This window comes from Salminus brasiliensis, chromosome 19 (genome assembly GCF_030463535.1).
Source record: "Salminus brasiliensis chromosome 19, fSalBra1.hap2, whole genome shotgun sequence".
NCBI classification, from domain to species: Eukaryota; Metazoa; Chordata; class Actinopteri; order Characiformes; family Bryconidae; genus Salminus; species Salminus brasiliensis.
In genome coordinates this window covers 7,898,100-7,919,055 of record NC_132896.1, presented here as the reverse complement: position 1 = coordinate 7,919,055, position 20,956 = coordinate 7,898,100, and the positions used below count along the sequence as shown (strand labels likewise).

Below are 20,956 nucleotides of genomic sequence, written 5' to 3'. Positions count from 1 at the left end.
CAATTCTTCACAATTTAGTAGAAAGCCTTCCCTGGACAGTAGAGACAGTTACTCCAACAAAAGCAAGTGATCTTAATACTCTACTAATACTAATTTTGTAAGACAGTAAATGACCTGGTGTCTTATTACTTTTCCCCATATAGTGAATCACTCTTGGCTAATTCTGACCGTCTCCCAAACTAGCCTTTTATAAAATCTCCCATCCTAATCTCTAAGGCGAAAGCTAACTGGCTAACGCTACAATAATAAAAACACCCTTTCAGTTGAAGTAATAAAGCATTCTCTTAAAAACTGAGTCATAGAAGGAAATATTATTAAAGTTAATTAAGTTAATAATTATATTATTAAAGTTATTTGCGAGCTTAAATTGTTGTGAAAATAAAAAATGGTGCAGTGCTGGCACCAAACTAGCGGCGTTAATATAGCTAGCAACCTAAAAAGGATTTATTTACCACAAATAATTTGTTACTTTTAAACAAAACAACTATTGTAAGTTGGGTGTTCACTTCAGATAATGTCATTTAGACTCTATAAACTGTAGTGGTGGTGTTTCGTGACTTCACCAGCTACAATTCGGGGGGAGCAGTGATGGTGGAAAGGGACCAGGTACCCAAAAACGAGTTGAGTGGATTAGTACAGTTAGCATGCAGTGGAAGAGCGCCATTTGTCTATCGGCCTATCGTCCCTTACACCCGTCTCCTTTCCCTGGCTTCCTTTGTGTCACTCTGTCTGTCCCCATCTCGTCTTCTCCCGCTTCGTCCTCAAGTTGTCCTGAACCTGAATAAGAAGCTCCGTCATTTATTTCTGTTCCAGTCCATCAGTTCTCACTTTTCCAAAGGTGAAATTAGGGAGAAGCTGGCGTTCAGACGGAGTGAGGAGAGAGTGGAATGTGAGCTGTGTGATGGAGCTCAGTCATTAGAGTGGGTTTGTGAGGAAGGGGGGAGGTTTGGGGGGGGGTTAGTGAGGAGCGCTGGATTACAGATGGCGTAACTAGGTTCCTCTTTCACTCCTCATCAAATAAATGAATATGAAAGCGAGGCACCGCTGTGGCTGCGGGCGCTGAGGAGATCCGCGCCGACACCAAGCAGTCTCTCTGTTTCCAGAACCTTCTGTTTAGCTCTAATAGAGTCGCTGTAGAGCTCGTGTGCCGGCGCATCTTCCTCAGTTCTCCCTCCCTGTCCTCCGTGCCCTGCGGTCATCCTCACCGGAGCTGTCAGAGTCAGCTCAAAGTTCAGCCACCAGGCCGCTAACGTGCATGCTTGCATGTGTGCGCGCACGCTTGGAGAAACGACACATACACAGACAGACACACACACACACACACACACACACGTGCATGTGTTGCCTGGTTTCTCCAGGGTAACCATGCGTGTGCATGCAATGTGCATGACTTCCCTTCGGATTAGCATAACCCTGACTTAATTAGCATGTAAACGTTGCCTTGCATTAGCTTTTTGTCAATTTCCCCTCTTCACCACAGCACGGTCGGAGAGTACAGGGAGGGAGGGCGTAAATATTTAGACAAATTGTATTTCTTAGCTTAATAGTTGCCAAAATGGCATCTGACTGCACAAGAAGAACACATCTGTCTGCGCGTTTTAAACCGCTAGATTTCACGTTGTTAGCCTCACGCTCGTAAGTTAAAGAGTGTGTATTGGATGCTGTTGTGGCTGCCATTAAATCGTAGCATGATGTCATTGGGGTCGTGTAATTTAGTGGCATTCCTTGTTGGCAATGTTAGCATCGCTGACTTTTTGTTTTTTAAACTTTAGTCAGAAGCTTATTGTACTTCAGTCAACAATGCTAACTTTGCTAACAAAGAAGGCCACTAATTACCATCCTCCAAATGCCATCCTGCTACCTGTTAGCAACGTTAGCATGTTTGACTGAACTGGTGGCTTATTGCAGTGCGTAGCCCGTATTACCCGCTAACACACACTGCCTTTCCTGCAACTGTTTTAGTGTGTTCATGGGCACTGTGGTGTGAGGGTGAAGAGAGGTGAATGTTGGAGAACGGAGTGCGCACACACACACACACACACACACACACACACACACACACACACACACACACACACACACACACACACCCCTCCCCTCCTGGCATGGCTGCCTCTGTCATTGCCTGCTAGGGCGAGATGACTTTACCTGCAGGCTGTGCTTTTGAAACCTCGCTCTCTCTCTTTCTCTCTTCCGCTTGCCCGCTCGCTCGCTCTCCCTCACTCCTTTCCCTTATGGAAAGAAATTGAATTAAGTGCCCAGATATGGGGGAGAAAAAAAAGCTTTGAGTTAGGTTTTGCAAACGGGTTGAAACTCTGTCTGGCTGTGCCGAACATCCGCACTTTCATTTACGGACTGAAGTTGGAGTTGAGGTTATGAAAGGGTTGCAGAATTTCGTTTTACTGAGGCGTTTGAACCATGTTTGAGTTGCTCAAAATGATAATTCCACACTTCCCTTACATCTAAGTCCGATATATCTTTTTTTTAAGCACAGGTTCATGCCAGATGCATGTTTTTTTCCTCTTTATATGTATATATGTACATGTATCTTCATTTTTGCTTTTGCTTTTTTTATTTTTATTTTTATTTTTTTTTAAGTTTTCTCCATCATTTGAACCCTGTAGCAATAGAGAGCAAATCCAGTTCTCTCCAATTTATGTGGAATAAACTCTCATCACTCCTTGTGTCTCCAAAACAGCAACTTTACAGGAGAAGAAAGAGAAGAAAAACCTTCTTAACTTTCAATGGAAGTTGATGTACAAATATTGTTATTCCAAGTCATTTTGGCTTATTTCTATTGGCCCATTCATCGTGCCATTTGATACAATGATAGATCTGCCAGATTCAAGTTATGTCAAAGTGGAGACACAAGAGCTTTGCTTTACAACAATTGATATCATTACTGTTAGTGTCCTTTTTTTAACAATATTACTGTGGTGTTTTTTTTTCTAATGCTTCACAGATGCAGCAGCAGGAGCTGGCCCAGATGAGGCAGCGCGATGCCAACCTCACAGCCCTTGCTGCGATAGGGCCGCGCAAAAAGCGCAAACTGGATGGTGGGGCCTCTGCTTCTGGAGAGGTAAGAGTGATTTAAATGTTCTGTTTTTTAGGTTGGACAGAAAGACACTCTGTTGTTTAGCTGGACTATGGATGGACCGATTTGAGAATTTTGGGCCAGTGCCAGTATCTGATATTTGGCATGTTCATGTCTGCTGATTAGGATACACAAACATTAACATTTGCTTGGATTTGCATTACAGGGAAATATGTCCTTTGTTTCTGTAGGGTTGTAAATGGAGTTTAAAAAATAAAAAAGCAGATACTTTAATGCAGTGGTTCACAGTAGTGTTGTAGCAAATATCGCTATAGCAGAGTCAAGACCAGGACGCATAAAGTCCGAGTCAAAACTGAGATCAGATTACGAGTTTTTCGTTTTTCCTCAATCATATAAAAGAAGAAAGAAATTGGCTTGTATTTCACTAAACAAATTATTATTATTTACTCCATATGATTTATATATTTGTTGATTTATTAATAAAACAGTCTTGGTCAAACAAAGGCCATGTACATATTGATATGTGGGGCTCCTTTTCTAAAACTTAATCTGAAGTCGCAACATAAAGCAAATTAAATATAAACCAACATCTGTTCCATCCTTTTTTATTGTTGATGTGAAATGTGAATCTGCCCTCACACACAAACTATCCAGTTCAGCCATCACCGAAAGAAACAGTTAGGCCCTGGACGCATGCCAGTGCTCAACAAGTCCAATCACTGCTCAATTTCTCAGCACATCACAGTGCTCCAGTCAGCATTCTGCCATTACTACAGTTAATTTAAAGTCGTTGTAGAGGATGTGTGGCTTGAAATGTACACAGAGATTTTGACAGGCAAAGTTTCGTTACCTCACCACATTTTAGTACTTATTTCATCTTGAACACAATGAGCTTTAGGAAGAGTGGTAAGCAGATACCAAACTTCATAGCTGGAATCTGAAGCTAAGCAGCACTCCCATCCCAAGGCATTTTGTGTAGTATAGACCTGCTTTGTGCTGTATCTGCTAGGTTATCCTAAATGATGCTAAACAGTGTAGTGCAATGCATCCGCTACCCAATGTACAGTGGCTTTGCTGGAGAAAGTAGAGGATTGAGCTGTTCAGTTGATTTGTACACCCTAAAACCTGACTAATAATCAATAACGAAGAATAATAGAAAAGCTTCAGTTTCAAATTAACGTTACCTCAGACAGACGCATCAGACTCCGCTGATCTTAACAACCATTCCACCGTACCCCGAAGCTTAGACAAATGATGAAGGATGAGACTGAGACCGCTTGTCTTACTAGTCCAGCGTGCATTTTTGTAGAAGCATTAAGGCATCATTGTATGCATGAACCCATGTGTATAAAAACAGAAACTGCAACAAAAAAAATGGTCAGTGAAGTTGCCACAAATAAAGAGGCAAATAGCTAAGGAAAATCTCTATCACTAGATTAAAGTGGTAATTGCAGAGTGCTTACTTGGATGAAGCTAAATTGACTTACACTGGCAATTGCCATTTAACTCTTCATGGGGAAAAAAAACCATTATCTATCCTAGAACTGGACAGTACAATATTTATCATTATTAGAATTAATTACAACTATTAATATGCTTTTTCAGCTTTTTTCCTCAGTCATTAGAGAATATAATTAGTCCTGGCTATAATTGCTGTGTGAAATGTAAAATTGTATTTTTAATGTACCGTAATTGGTGTCCATTCCATCATCAAATATGATAATAATAATAAGAGGAAGAAAATAATTAATAATGACAGTTTGTGAACATTTCCTTAAAGAATCACTATTATATTTAGACCATATTGCCCGCCCCTACTTTATCATATACTTGTGTTTCCTCAAGCAGGCCCTTTTAGTCATTTTTACATTTGCATGTTTATGTTTACATCATTCTATATGATACTAGGAGGGTAAGGATTTAAGGATTTCTTTTCTGTCCAGATACAATATGTTTTAGGCTGAAAAACATATATCTAATTATTTTGGCTCCGACATATTCAGATACAGGTGATTAATCTATACTCCACAACAATAAGCTGTTAGCCAGCTGAACTCCTGAATGAAAAAGCCAGCTAGCTTAGAAAATCAAACCATGCTTTGTTCCAGTGTACTGCGTTTCACCTCAGGTATGAAATGGGCTTAATACTTAAGTATACACAAAATTTACAGACAACTACATAGAGAGCTGGTGAAGACAATATGCACAATATGCAACTTGTGTCTGTGCATTTGTCACTTTATAGAGTTCCACAGCAAAAGGTCTTTAAAGTAAATATTCCTTCACTGAAAATGACATTAAACACACTTCCTCGCTTGACTGTTGGGTGGGCTATAATATTCCACTGACTGGTTAAGTCGACGTCTGCTGCTGTTTGCTGCTAGATATGTGCTTCCTAATGTTTCATGCATAAATAATATCACCATGGAAAGGAGTGGCTGCAGTTGAATGACCTGCCACATGGGTTAGATCTTTGCATTGGTTGCTGTGATGCGATCTGCTGCTGTGTGTGGCTCTAAATGTCCCCAGTATAAAGAGCATAAATAACCAAATAAAAGCATTACTTCTGCTCCCTGATTGCACTGCTGACCTCTTTCACTGTGCTTTATCTTCATCTGCTCACAAGATTCCAGCATTTTGGGCTAGAAAAAAAGGGAGAGAAACAGACGTGGTGAAGACTGTACCTACAGTGCTGATCTTTTTTAGATGGTCTGTTTCGCCCCGTCTTTCAGAATGTCACAGCCAGCATAAAAAAAAGAAAAGGCTTTTATTGCACACGTATCTGAAGTGAAGGCAACGAGCCGATCTTTCTCATTTTCGCCTCCCCACATTTCAGTCTTTCACATCCGCCTCTGTAGCGCCTTTGGCTGTCCTGTCCCCCCTCCCTCCCTCCGTCTCCCCCCTCCACCCCCCACCCCTCCCTCCCTGTGGAGTAAAGTGAATGTGACTTTTCTAAAGGGGTCAGTGCTGGCCTCAGGGCCTGTAGCTGGGCCTGCTCTGAAGGGGCCAGTCAGATATTTCATCTCCGCAGTAATGCGCCCGAGGGCCAGCATGGCCCGAAGCTCAGTCGGCCTGCCAGCTAGTCAGCTACGCTATGAAGGCTCCACTTTTAATTCTGACCCTGCCTCCTGACAGCAAAAAAAAAAAAACCTGCAATGCTAGCTAACCCCTTTAGCGCTCTGTTAGGGCTGCCTATGGTGTCATAGCAATGCCGAATGTGAGGATACATAGAGGACAATAGCTTGGACACTGAGACGAAATCCTCTCACACTGCCGCTTGGGTGTACATTCAGGGGTGTTTCTATTTTTTACAGGTTTTTTGGCACCCTTTGTTTAGGCCCCAAGCCCTCTGGGCGGTTTCCTATCTGATTGCCAGTCAGGACTGGAGCTGCTGTCTTAGGCTTGACGAACCGTTTGGGCTGTAGGCACGGCCTCCAGTGGAGCCTGAGGCTGGATTAGTCAGTCACAGAGCAGGTGATGAGGGGCGTTCCTCAGGGGTGAGTTCTAGGCCCGACTTTAATAAAGGCTGCCGCACGCCTGTGGGCCTGCATACCAGACTGAGCCCCGGGGAGGACCGCGCATGGGGTCAGAGTTGAGCTGTCCGCCGCATATTAACATGTCCTTTCCACTTCGGAGGCCAGAGGGGCCGCAGTAGGGAAGAACCGGGGGTACGAAAAGCACACTGGGAAGAGAAAGATGGGAAATGACAGGAAAAAGAAGGGAGGAGGAATTTGCTGAATACGTCGTCTGGTACACGCATCCTTCTCAGCCTTTCATCTTTAATGAGTATAGCGTGATAGACGCTGGTATACATTGACTGGGCTTTTGTGTTTTATTGTGATTTTAGACTTTTTGTTAAAGCACACGCATCCTGCAAGTACTGCAGTTTGCCATTAACTTTGATTTAGTCAGCACAGATGATCAAGAAAAGCTGGTACAAAGGAAGGAGGGTAAAAAAAAAAAATGAGAGAGATTTCGAGAGAGAGAACGAAGAAATGAGGTACAGAGTGAGCGAGAGAGAGAGGGAGAGATATACGCTTGCCCTTCCCTGCAGCAGAATTAACAAGGCATCACATGGAAAACTATCTGAGGCCGGCTATGAAAGAGAGGGGGAGAGGAGCCATTAAAAGCAGCCTGGAGGGATGGACTGCACCCAATATCACTAAAGCAAGCTCTCTCACCCACTGAAGCAAGGGCTCGCTCACAGGCAAAAAACCGCGCCGAGTTCTATAGCCACAATTAAAACCTCCCCTTCTGCCAGATGAGCCCGAGGCGAGGGAGATGGGAGTGGGGGGAAGGGACAGGCATGGAATACCAAAGGCAGACTGAAATGTGGAGCCAGTAATGAGCTGCACCAAAGCCGGCCCTTTTGCACTGGGCTGGAGTTTAAAACAGTACCAGTCGTGGTTTTAGAAGCCGGTGCATATATTCACCTGATTTTTCCCTGCATTCTCGACTCTGCACGGTCTTGTTTGTACGCCACACTCAAGTCTCCCTACTTGTTGCTTTTTTTGAGGTTGTCCAGGTTTTGGAGGGCTTTTGTTCACTCTGAGTCGTTCTGGGATCTCAGCCTGGCCTGCACTGTTCTTGCAAATTGTTTTGTGGGAGATTTAAGACTTAAATAAAGTAAAGTCTGCTGCTTAGTTTCACAGTGTTAGCACTTCAGACATCGTTGAACATCTTTCAACCCATGGGCTTGGGGAAAATTCAGCCATTTAGGAATTCAGTGGTATCAGGTCCAAACTACTGCAATGCAGAGAGGCTATGTCAGGTTCTAGTACTAATATACTAATGGTGTTCTCAATGACACGGAAAAAAAAGATGCACAGACAACAGCAGACCCGATGCACATGCAGATTCTCAGAACATTTATGGGTATTGTATTTCATAACCTTTTCAGGCTGCCTTGTTTGTTAATCCAGAATGTTATTAAATGACGTACAAGCTTTCATTAAGCTTGCACCTCGCTGGTTAGTCATCACACACTTCTCTCAAACCACATCACGTTACGTAATCTCAAACCTGGGAATGCACTGATCCCTATGGAATTCTGAACCAGTGCTGATATTCCCACTTGTTTAATGTATGTCTGTCAGTCAAAATGCTTTTAAACTGTAGAATGAATTGAAATCTGCCTGGATCAGAGAAATTTCAGAGAAATTCACCATTTGTTTGTAGAGGTTGACGAATAAAAAGCCAGTTTTGGAACTGTTGGTCAGATCTAATCACTTGTCCAGTGAAGAGAAATTTGTGCGATCACACAAAATATTATGTACCTTGAAAGTTCAATGTAAAAATACTGTATTGCGACTCATTTTGGTCAGGTTTTTAGTGGTGTGTTCATCATGAAATTGACACTGTAAAAAAAATGTAAAGCTGCAGAAATGACAATGTGATTGATTCCATCATCATAGTGTTCCTGTTTCTGACCCTAAATGACATGCTCATATAAAAGGACAGTGTACTTTTAGCGATGTAGCTTCAGTGCTAAACTAAATAGGCAAACATCTGACATCAAATATAGTACTGTACAGTATAGTACTATAGTTTTCAGCAGTAAGAATTTGATTTACTCTGTAAACACTAATAATTAAAATGAATGCCGCTCTAAGGGGCAACATGTGAGGGTCTTGCATGTTTACCCTGTCTGTGTTAATGGTCATTACTGTAAAAACACCACTCTTACTGGTGTTGGCTCCAGCATAAGTAGTAGTAGTTAGTGTTGGCTTGTTGTTAGCTAAAAGGTTCAGTAGGGCAAGTACTTAACATCAAACTCACAGCCACTGTGTTTGACTGCTCCTGCAGCTGAATGACACTTCCCTGTGTTAGTGTAACGATACACTGCGTTCTGTGTGTGTGCATGTATGTGTGTATGTGTGTGTAATCTGTGAGTTATCTGCATGTGTTTTGACACGATAAGACGGATCGTGAGGAGTGTGTTATCAGTTTGCATGGGCTGAGTGGAATAACTTAATGCCAGAGATTGCCTGTGTGTGACCCCAGGCTAGTGGAGTTGTGAGGAGGAGGCTAGCCTTACTCTCTGAATGGAATGTTTTCCTCTAAACATCTGCGCAGCGACTTCCGCTTAAACCGAGACATGTCACACTGCCTACGTGCAGCACTGTCGTTTAATTATTATATGTTCAGGGTTTCACCACAGCGTGTCGTATTCAGGTCCACCTTTTGGTTTGACAGTGTGGTCAGTTCATGTTGTAATAGTAGCTGAAGTGAGTACCAGGCTAGTCAGGCCTTCCTCCAGATTCCTCCAGATTCCTCCTCCCTTGCAGTTTTTGACTGTGTAATGTAGAACCATGGAGAATAGTGATATCTCAACATCTAATGTTAAGGTTGGCAGCATTAAAGGCTGGATAAATATGTAGGTCCTCTCATGTGAAGTCACTGATGGCATGTTAAAGGGGAATTTCATGTTTTTATTATTAATATAGATCCCTTTTTCCTATCTTAAGCAAATCATTAAGGTATAAACAAAGTTGGTTTGCAGTGAAGCAATTCATTATAGATCAACTTTTCAAATTTCTTTACGCTATTGATGGTGGAAACCCTGGGTTGTGATATCTACAACACAAATATAGCAATTTGAAAACCTCCTACCACAAAAGCTTCTCTGATATTAGGACGTGTTCATAACCATATCATGCAACAATAGTTTCAGTACTTACGCTTTTAGAAGCATTAAACTTTTCAGTCTTCTGGTTCTATTCACCACCACTATTGAAAATTCTAACCCTGTAAGTTTCTCTTTACAGTAGAATCACCCATTAGGTCGCCTCATATGTTAACTTTTTAACATAAGTAATAAGCAAAGTTATATTATAAAATATAAGCAAAGTTCCCTTACCTTATAATAGCAGCTTCAGAATCATGCCGAAGCTCCACTAATCCAAATGGGGAGAATGGCATCTTGGTCATTGCTCTTCCAGGCTGGAATTTTGCTACTGCTCTATGGGACTTTGGTGGGGCCGTGTGACCGGAGACATATTTGTGTAAAACACTGTAATATTACTCGGCTACCTCAGTATATATGCCTAATTCACTTAAGCTTGTCCTCAAAGGCATGCATACGGCTGTCCATGAGGGGCTCTCAAAGCACTGTTTGTTTTGCTTGTTTTTTGTGTTTTGCCCGTCACTGCACAGCACATAAAATAAAACTTTATTTCCATTTATGATACATTATTCATGAGGGGGGTGCATGTAAACACAAACGAGCAAAAAAAATTATAATCCTGCAGAAATAACTATACCACCACCAATCACCTAGCCAAAACGGCAGCTGTCAAGGGGTGGGGCCCACACAGTTTTATTTATGTCGGTGGTGTGAAACTGAATTACACTCCACACCTCTAGGGGGAGCCCAGTAGCAAAAAACAAGTTCTCAAACAAAGCTGCGTTTTTGTCCCCTTTTTTCCCACCCCACTTTATTTTTAAAAATGTGAATATTCGAATAACAATTATACATTCCCACCTCTACCATTTCTTCTTTAGTCACCTTAACGGTTTGTTTCCAGGTATTTTGCTAATATTTAGCAGCTCTGTCTTTCTCCAAGATTTGGCTTTTGCTTGCATTCAGTTGTTGAATGTGTTCAAGGATGTAAATATACAGGTACTCCTGCTCTAATGATGAACCTTGATTTTATTGCCTACATCAATGGAAACACGTTCAGCTCCAGAAACAAAGTCGGGCCTTTGGCACTTTGAAAATGCCCATCTGAGAAATTAATTACCTCCCTTGTTAATCTGGCCTAATTAAAAAATCCTATTCGTGGCCACAGAAGGACAATGATGTGCTCATGGTTCTTAATCTGAAAATGGACAGATCTCACTTTTTAAACAATCTATATATATATATTATTATTTATATAAATGTTTTTCTGTCAGTCAAAACTGCCACAGCTTGTATACAATCATCCACTCCTCATCAGCTGCAGGTTTAATCACGTTTGTTTGGCCTATTTCTCGAGCCTTTGATCCGTTGAGAAGGCCTATAGTCACAGTAATATTAGCTACAGACCTTGTGTACTTGTGGACTAATCCATTAGTGTTGAGAGGTTATTGGCTTCCCTTCTGCAGCTGAAATAGAAGCCCATTAAAAGAGGTAATGTGTGCCGGCAGCGTGGCCTGCAGGCGCCGCAGCCAGCGCGGGGTGTATTTCACCCAGCGCTGCACACACACTTGGTTTAAGTAGACCGAGGGTTTCGGGAGAACTCCAGAACAGATCTTTTTCATTTGCTCTCTCTCTCTTTTGCACTTCCATTCTTTATTTTGTGCTGTTTTTGCTTTTACTCTTTGCTCTTTTTGTCATTATATCTTTATTACTTTCTATCTCTCTCTCTTACCCCTCCTCTTTTGCTCTCTCTCTCTCTCTCTCTCTCTCTCTCTCTCTCTCTCTCTCTCTCTCTCTCTCTCTCTCTCTCGCTCGCTCTTTTGCTTTCTCTCTGGCACAGGCTCGGGTACAGTTTCGCATTGATCTGTGAAATATCCCCTGGGCAATTATAAAATATTAAATCCAAGTCACACTCTACCACGTCACTCTCTTCCTCACAATCTCACGCTCTCAAACTCTCTCTCTTTCTTGCTCTTTCTCGCTTCTTCACCCTTCACTTTTGTTCTCGCTGCTCGTTGTACTCATCCGTCTGAAGTGTGAGTGACTAACGTTTAGTTCATGAGGAGCAACTCGTTGGGTCTGGGTTTTAGTCCCATGCTGCACTCTTAAAAATGAAGATGAACGCCGTTGGGTTACTCGGTGTGCCGTTGAAGAACAAAAAGGGGGGAAAAAAACTTTAATGAATAAATTAATGAGTGGTAAAAGTGAAGTGCTCTTTAAACAACCATAAATAGAAATTTGGGATACACTGATATGGGAATTTTTGGCCAAAATCCAATGTCTATAGTATGTGTCCAATACATAACTATAAATGAAATGTAGATATTAGGAAATGTAGATATTTACCTGAAACAGCGTTACAGACAGGTAGCATGTATTCTGTAGGATTACACAGTAAAAGAATTACAATACAATACAGTACAATACAGAAGTACTGCCCAGAGTACAATAAATACATCATTGAATATCGGTTTAAAATATCAGGCAAATCTAAATGTCTGTCAGATGTTGATATTTTGTAAGAAGGTATCTCCCAAAAGCACCTGCATCCCTAATTGAGAGGTTCCTTCAAAGGTGGTTCTTCTATAGCATCGCTTCAGGTCTGAAGTATGGACTCTATGCTAGGCTAGATAAGTCTCCATTTTTATCCCATTGTTTAAGCGCTTACTGCCTTGAGGCTCTAAGGTCTATTTGTTGATGGCTAAATGGAAAATGCACAAGGAGTGGGTTTTGTTCCTTTGTGTTTCTGGTGAGCCTAGTGTATCTCCAGTATCTGAAATCTATGGGCAGTTGTGTAAATAATCCATCTGATATTACCCCATGCACCCTCAGGCACTTACTGTGTGTGTTTGTGTGTGCAACTAAGCCCCGGGGGCAGTTTACTATATTCCAGCTTATCTCTCGTCTGAAAGCTGTTTGACTATTGTTCCTGCCCACAGTGCAGCTTTTATAGTGCAGACTTGTTCTTTGAGATTTAGAACTGATCTCTACTCAGGGTTTGAATAGTTTCTTTGTTAAAAAAAAAAAAATCCCACTTTTTCTTTACTGATTCCAGTTTTGGAATCTGTCTCGATCGATACCAATATTGGAATCTATAAACCTACACCAGTATTGAAATCTTGAGTATTGGCCTACAGTGATATTGAAATCTTGTATTGACTGATATATAGATATAGAAATGTTGAGTATCATCCTATGCCAATTTTGAGGAAATCTTGAGTATCTGCTGATACAATATTGAAGTGTTGAATATTAACCTGCACCAGTATTGGAATTATGTCTGCTTATGGTTATATTGAAATTATAAATGACTACTAATACGATATTGAAATATGGAATATTGATTATCGGTATTGAAGTCTTAAATGTCTGCCAGTACAGACATGGATCCAATGTTTATAGTAAAGACTAATAAACATTCAAATGAGCTATTTATACCCTTCTAGCCCACATCTGGCATTAGGCATGGGGCCAATAGGGTCATGTTTATCTGCTCCAGAGAGTCCTAATCTATTGGAAATAGACTAGAAAAGACTAGAAAAGCTGCCTGTGTGCATGCTCTCGTAGCTGAATGCATTCATTAGGAGTGTCCACAAACGTGGACATATAGTGTACTTGCTGGTTGGTTATTTATTTATTTTTGTTAAAAAAGGGCCTTATCCAGATCCTTTTGGAGAATTTACTCTTCAACGCTAAAACACAAATGTCTGAGTGGATTCTTTCTGCAATCCACCATCTTTGTATTTCTTCTTCTGTTTGTACAATGTGGCCCTGAAGCTGAGTGTGTAGCCTGTAGCCGTGTACGCCACTCAGACACACACACACACACACACACACAGTCTATTTCAGTGTGAAGACGGTGCAGCAGAGCTGTTTGTGTTGCAGGCAGATGGAGCCGGAGTGTGTTCCCCTCTAGGCCCTGCCTCTAGCAGCCTGGCTCTTTGTGCTGGGAAAGAGTGGAAAAGAGAGAGAGGTTGGTTCTTCTAAAAGCGTTTGCCTATTTACGAACTCAAACAGAATAGCTGCAATCAGATGTTTCTTAAGAGCAGGCAAAGATCCTGCTTTCAAGTCGGTGTGGAGGCAGCGATAGCTCCGCCGTAAACACGCTGTACGTTTTCGCAAGTGTTTGATGACTTGGTTTCTTTATGCTTAATCATACTTTTTTAAAGCTGGAAATCTGGAGGAGATGCTCTACTCCCACAGCCGAGGCTGGATGAATCACCCTGCGTGCTGCATCCTCTCACTTTTACCTTCTCTAACCTCTGGCTTTGGTGAACGGTCGGCCGTAACCAGTCCTGCAGTAGCGATGGCCTGGGGTCCAATGGCGCATTAGCACTGTTCAGTTTGCATGAGAAAATGTAAGCGATTAGCGATGAGAAATGAACACATCATGACTCCATTGCAGCGTTTTGGTTTGTCTGCACCTCCCCCAAATAGTACTGTAGGCATTTTTGTCCCTTTAACTGACCAAAATCTGACCAAAGGCTGTTGGTGGACCAGTTTTAGTGGTGGAAAAATACTTTAATGATGCATTGACTTGAGCATGGTAATTTAACTGTCTCAGTTAATGCATAATTTGAAGAATTATTAAAGAGCATCAGATTAGATTTAACCCATTGGCACCATGCCTAATGCCACATGTGGTCTACAGGGGTAGAAAGCTCCCCAGCATTGAGCTGTGGAGCAGTGTTCTCTGAAATGATGGCGCTCCATCCAATACTTTTGGGATGAGGCCAGGTGGAGAACATCTAATATGTAAAATACAAATACTGCAACATGTAGTAGAAAGCCTTCCCTTGACAATAGAGACAGTTACTCCAACAAAAGTAGCCAATTAGTCCTAATTCCTATGCAGCCAAATACTAAGAGTTGTCGTGCTTCTTTGTAGAACCATTGCTTTTACTCCAGAAACTCCAGAAGAGCACTTTTTTTTTTAAAATGGTGAAAGTAGTAGGTTTTTTATGAGCAGATGTCCCAGTACTTTTGTCTAGTGTGTATGTTTTGAGCTAGTTTTAAGAACTGTATTTCTCCTGGATGTCCCCAGCCAATGTGTGGATGTGCTAATGCTAGACTCCCAGATAAGGAGCTTTTCATCCTGATTTCCACAGATGCTCAATACAGTTATCAACAATACTATACTAAAACATATATTAATATATATGTTTTTTAATATACTATATATTAAACTATAAACTATACGTTTTACAGTGTATTGTGTTAGAGTAGCATTCTGTACTGTGGTTATTTCAGTTATTACAGTAGTTTTCTTCTTTCCTCCCCTCATTTCCCTGTTTTCTAACCAGCGTCCAAATGTGCGCATCTAGGCTCCATCTCCTGTGTTTGGACTGAGCTGGAGGCCTGGCTTTCATCCCTGATTCTACACCACAGCCTCTCGGCTCTCACTGCAGGCCACGGAACTGCAGCTTTGTCAATACTGCGCTAATTATAAAATCCCTCAGCCTTAAGCAAGACATTTTAATTAGTCCTTGTGTCAACTAGTTTACAGATTGGAATCCATTGGTTAGTGCTGCGAACCAAACCGCAAACCAGGATTGTGCCTGGTGAGTGTGACCACGTCCGGATCTTCTAACACCATAATTGTTTCATCAGCTTCCGCTGCTGCTTTCTCTTAGGAAAGGGAATGTGGGTAAAAATTAGTCTTTTTCATTTTGATTCGAGATCAGAGTTGCAGTTTCTGCACTCAGACGAGAGATTTCTAAACTTTAAAGGCAACATTGCAGTGACCTGCGAAAGGCTGACACCCCTGGTCAATGTTTGTTACTGTTAATAGTTAGGTATGTAGAAGATGATCTCCAAAAGGCATAACGTTCAAAACGAGGCATTCTCATCAATATTTATCAGGATTATCTAATCAGGATTAGTGTGTTATTGTTTTGTACGATTTTAGAGTCGAACAGCAAGAATTGGGGATGCACCAATACGATATTTGCACCTGATATCTGTCCTGATACTAACCAAATTGGCTGGATTGGGTATCAGATCATTAGGCCGATCCATGGGACCCATTCATTCACTGAACCCAATTCCCGCACCTCCAGTATTCTAGGCTTCATAACTCATGATTAGAGTAATTTACAGGTATGATGAACAAATCATAGCAAACATCTGACAAGATGGAAGGATCTGCAAAGTATCTGTATCGGAACAGATAGTCAGTGTATTACTAAAATAAAAGGACATCGATCCATCCACCTGCGTAAGAGTTGGACAGATCATGATTGTTGCAGCCAGTGACTCAGGAAACACTTCAGTAGTAGAGGGAAGAATGGATTACTTTGAAATACCAGCATGCTCTGGAAGCAAACCTCATGCTATCTGAAGCCTTTTGCAGGAAGAATGTGAGAACAACCCCCCTCTTAGCTGTTACAAAAAGTGTTTACAATCTGTGATTCTTGCCAAAGGGGGTGTTGCTAAGTACTGACCATGCAGAGTGCCCAAACTTTTGGCTTAAAAAAAAGACTAATAAAATTCGGCCATCGGCCAGTTTGGCTATAAATCGGATGTGGGCATAAAAATTCTTGATGAGCGCATTCCTGGTATGGGCTGAATTTTGTCAGACCACAGTCTGGGCTACAGTCTAAACTGGACTTGAGCAGAAGGTTCTCAGGCAATATCTGGGTTTGGATCAGCGTTTCAGGCGTGATTAAAGGTCTGTTTTGTGCTGGTGGCCACGTTCAGGCGGTGGGCGAGTCGGTCTGGTCTCAGATCAACGTTTGTGGACGGCGCGTAGCCGCAAGTACAGGGCAGTAAAGGGTTAAAGTAGAGCTGTGCAGGGCTGCATGGCCCAGGGCTGCACTTCTGCAGAGACGGAGCTGTGTTCGTGCAGGCGAAAGGCGAGTCATTTCCCCAAACGCCGCAGAATGCCCACGCACACACACACAAACACCACCCGCGGGCTCTCCCTAACCTTTCCAGGGCAGGTCTCCCAGTCATTTGCAATAATAAGGTACTAAGGCTTCTTTAGCCCTGCCGTTGAGGCTCGCTCTGAGTGACTTTGGGACTGGGCTGTGCTCCACGCAGTTTGTCATTGACTGATCCGCATAAACGGCCAAAGATCTTTTGAAGTTTATTTCCGAACCTGTGTGGAACATGAAAGGGGCATGCTTTTAGCATTCATGCTCGATTCTGTTTGATTCATTGGAGTCGTTTGGAATGAAACATCCATCTGAACCAATTTTGTTCTTGTTGTGTAAATTCCCACCCACTACAGAGGAAAGAAAAAGTGCAAATTCTTTCAGCATACGTTCACAGTCCAAAGATAGTTAGCTGTACTACATGTTGAGCTCTGTAGTTAATGTGTTAAAATAAGAGAGCGGAAGGTGGGGGGGGCACAGTTTTCAGTTACTGCCTTAGGCATAGAAATGCTCACATCGGTAATGTATTCATCCATATCTTTACACATTTATGCAAGCTTAACAAGCCCCTTCTCAGGAGCAGCACTAGGATAGTGGCAAAACGCCCCCGGCACGTTCACCCACACATGTTAACTATGAAACACCATCTTCCAGTATTTCAGTGTTTGTGTCCTAGTGAAAGGAATTCTGGTGCTAAACTAAATACCAGCGTTCAGCTCAGCTTGGATGTCAGATTTCTGTAATGATAATTATATTGTAATGAGGGCTTTGACACACAGCTCAGTAATTAAGAGCAAACTCAGTACAGAATTGAACAGTATTGGAGGAGCTAATTGGGACATCTTTATTGAATAGAGACGCTTCTCATTAAGTCTTTACTTTCCATATATTCATTAGTCCCAACAGCAAACATTCAGAGTAATGACATGTTTTCAAATTTGATTAGATGTTCAATTTGGAGAATGTCTTTCTCATGCGTTAATGTCATGATGCAGAGCTCAAGCTACACCGGTCTTGACTAATATTGAGTAGCGCCCCTTGTGTTGTGGTGTGTGCCACCACAACAGATCTGACCATTCAAGGCATGAACTCCACGAGACCTCTAAAGGTCCTCTGTGGGTTCTGTCCTGTAATTTGTGAGGCGGGCTCTCGATGAATTGCATCAATGAGCCTTGGGTGCCCATGACCATGTCACCAGTTCAGGCGTTGTGCTTTCTTGGAGCACTTTTGGTAGATGCGAGACCTCCCTGATGTTTTAGAGATGCTCAGGCCCTCTGACTCATCTAGCCATCACAATTTAGTTCTTGTCAAAGTGGCTCAGATTCTTATGCTTGCCCATTTCTCCTGCCTTTAACGCACCACCTTTAATAACTGACTGTTTACTTGCATCCTAATATATCCCACCTCTTGACATATGATTTACATATGGTTGAGTCTACAGCCATGATACTGTTTACATTTTTCACAAGGAAGCATATGAAGGATATCACATAGGTGTACTGGCAGTACAGTTTTCACTTTCGCTTTTTAACCACCTGCTTTAACTTCCTGTTTTCTGTTGTGCTTTATGGCATTAAATAGACCCCATCTGTTCACTTCATTTGACTGGTATCTGATATACTTGTACTTTAGCATGTCTTTAAGAATCTCTGTGAAGCTGTAGACCTGTCCTGACATTTTAGCTGATTTAATTGGCAATTTTAATTCATTAATACATGGATATTATTGTATTTAAGTATGTATAATATTTTGCACTAAACAGGCTATTAGACCCATGTCTTTTCCTCAACCCAATTGAAGACCCCTAATTCAGGTGCTGTTTGCTGTAATGCGTGCACACAAGCTAACTCAAATAATTGTGATCAGGTGATGCATGAAATATGTCATAACAGTGGCAAACCTACAACTCTGGCCATAGTGCAGCATCACAAGACTCAAATAAAAACATCTAGGTGTGAGAGTGTGTGTGTGTTGTCTGTAAAAGCCACAGTCAGTGTTCCCACATAATCTCAGGATCTTCCCATAAAAAGGACTCTCGCTAGTTGTCGAAGTTGTACCATAATGTTTTCCAACGTAGGTGCGCTCCCAAGACCACGTACTAACTTGTCTGAATAAACACATCAGAGAACATGAATTGTGTCAGCATAGCGATCATGAGAGGTTAGGGAGTGTTGGGAACCCTCTTTGCTGCAGGGTGTTCCTGTAGGGTGTGGTGTGTGTTGTGTGCCCAGAGGCAGTCTGGCACTGTTTTCGTTCTTCTTTTCTCACTCCTCATTCTCACTCTTTCTCTCCCTCTCAACCTCGATCTGTTTCTTTCTCCATCTATGGACTGACCTACTGCTGTGGCCCTAAGCCTCATAGTTCTAGTCTGATGTCATGCCACAGATGGCTGTACAAACATGATACAGTTGTATTGTCGCTTGCCCATTCTTACCTGCGCAGCGCAACAAAAGTGACGCATGAACAGTCCCCTAAAGGACGTCTACACCATAGGTCAACAAAGTTAATTAGTCATGATATTGATTATGAAAACGAGTTTGGGTTCCCTTGGTCAGGTTTTCCGTTAACGTGACTAGCTAAGCAAGTAAAAAGGTTTGCTTTTCGTTAGGGTTGTTGTGATCTAATCCTAATGGAACAGAGTGGAGGCTAATGCTAACACACACATGCTATAGAAACCCAATCACAGCACATTCACCTACTGTACAGTTATTTTACATCAGTAGGAGACAAACAACAACTGATCAAGTCAGAGTTTGTTCTGCTACACACATACAGTGATTTGACTGAAGTGTTGTAGAGAAGCTGGGGAATGTCTCATTTATAGAAACTGGCAAAATACAGGGATTTTACTTCAATATAAATTAGCAGATCTTATCTAAACTAAGCTGGATTATTTATACAAACACAAAGATCGGATTGGATCGGTATCGCCTGACACTCAGCTTTAGGTGACTCTGATTCTATTGGGGGGAAAGTTTATGTGAATCAGGACAACCATACTTTTCGTGCAAGACTAAGACCGAAGTTCATTAGGACACTTGTTTCCAAAAAACCATGAGTTTAAGATGTTAATCTGAAAACTACTGGCGCTGAGTTTTGTGGTGAAGATATTGTTCAGGTATTGCTGCACAGTAGAACAGTGCACATTTCTCCACCTTTTAGTCAATTCCCATTCCCACCCACTAGCTAGGATTCGCCCATCACATGCTGCTGCCAGCTGCACAAGGGTGAAGGCTAGCAGGAATCTAACGTGAGTTTAGCCATCATATCTTTTTGACTGGCACAAATGCAGTGCAGCTGAACACGCTTGGAGAAGAGCATACAATGCCAGTTTTGATCAGCTACCAGGTGCCAACACTGTTATTGAACGTTACGTTAAACACAATCTGGACTGCCTGTCTGCTTAAGCATCATCTCATGGTTTCAGTATAAGGTTGTAAACTGATCTCATTTGTTATGGTGTCATGTGGGCTTCACGTTTTCATGGATTTTCCTGCACAGCAATTCCCCCTTTCTGAAGGTTTTGCTTGGAGGAAAATGGGTATTACTCTTCTGCTGCAGTTTTTTCCAGTCATTGGTCCCAGAGTAGCCCTGGTGTTTTTCCTTGCTCTAACACACCTCATCCAACACCTCAATCAGCTTGTAGAGAATTGTTTTTAGTGTCACCAGCTTCTGCATTGCTGGTTTACAGAATCACTCCGATGCCATTTCTGCACTTTGTGGTTCTTGCGTCACTAAAGCAAAGCTGCTGCATTGTCTTGCATTTCAAATCCATTCCATGGTGGAACGGTTGGTTAGAGCTGGTTGGTTGGCCACTTCTTCTGCTGTCAGACTTCATTGCAGCCCATCCTGAACAAGGAAAACCATAAAATGTTCAGGACAGAGGTACTGCGGTAACCTTGTTGGGAACCGCATAACTAGCTCATGGAGCTCTCAGGGAGTGGTATGAGGCAGAAGCTGTGGGCAGAGGTGTGGCTCTGTAGCCCGAGGCAGAGCAGACACAGCCTTTCATTTCCAGGTGTGGCCGTGCGCACACACACACAGGCCTCAACGGGCTTTCAGGCGGTCAGGCTAAAATCATTATCTCTAGGCCTGCTAAATGTTGTTTTGTCTCTGGAGGGTTTTGGATCAGAAACCTCACGGTTTGAAAGGAGTCTCAGCAGAGGGCTGAGAAGGAATCTGGTCACGGAGCAGGCTACTGCTGCTGCTCACCTGATCTGACATTTAGTCGCTAGCAGAGTGGAATTGATATGCAGTGCAGCAGCTTTGCCTTAATGTAGAGATTCCACAAAATTAAGATAATTAGATTCTGGTATTAGAAATGTAAAGACTTATCGTTTTATAAACCCTGAAACTAGAAACTAAACTTTTTTACCTCTTGACCAGTGGTTCCCGACACTGCAG

General features: G+C 42.1%; 1 protein-coding gene across 1 annotated transcript in view; it reads left to right on the top strand.

Moving 5' to 3' along the window:
- Positions 1–20,956, top strand: part of LOC140541330 (transcription initiation factor TFIID subunit 4) — a 47,579-nt gene that overhangs the window by 23,021 nt on the left and 3,602 nt on the right. The window contains exon 14 of the mRNA XM_072663913.1: positions 2,963–3,079. Within this exon, the coding sequence (XP_072520014.1) occupies positions 2,963–3,079 (117 nt within the window). The remainder of the gene's footprint in view (positions 1–2,962; positions 3,080–20,956) is intronic.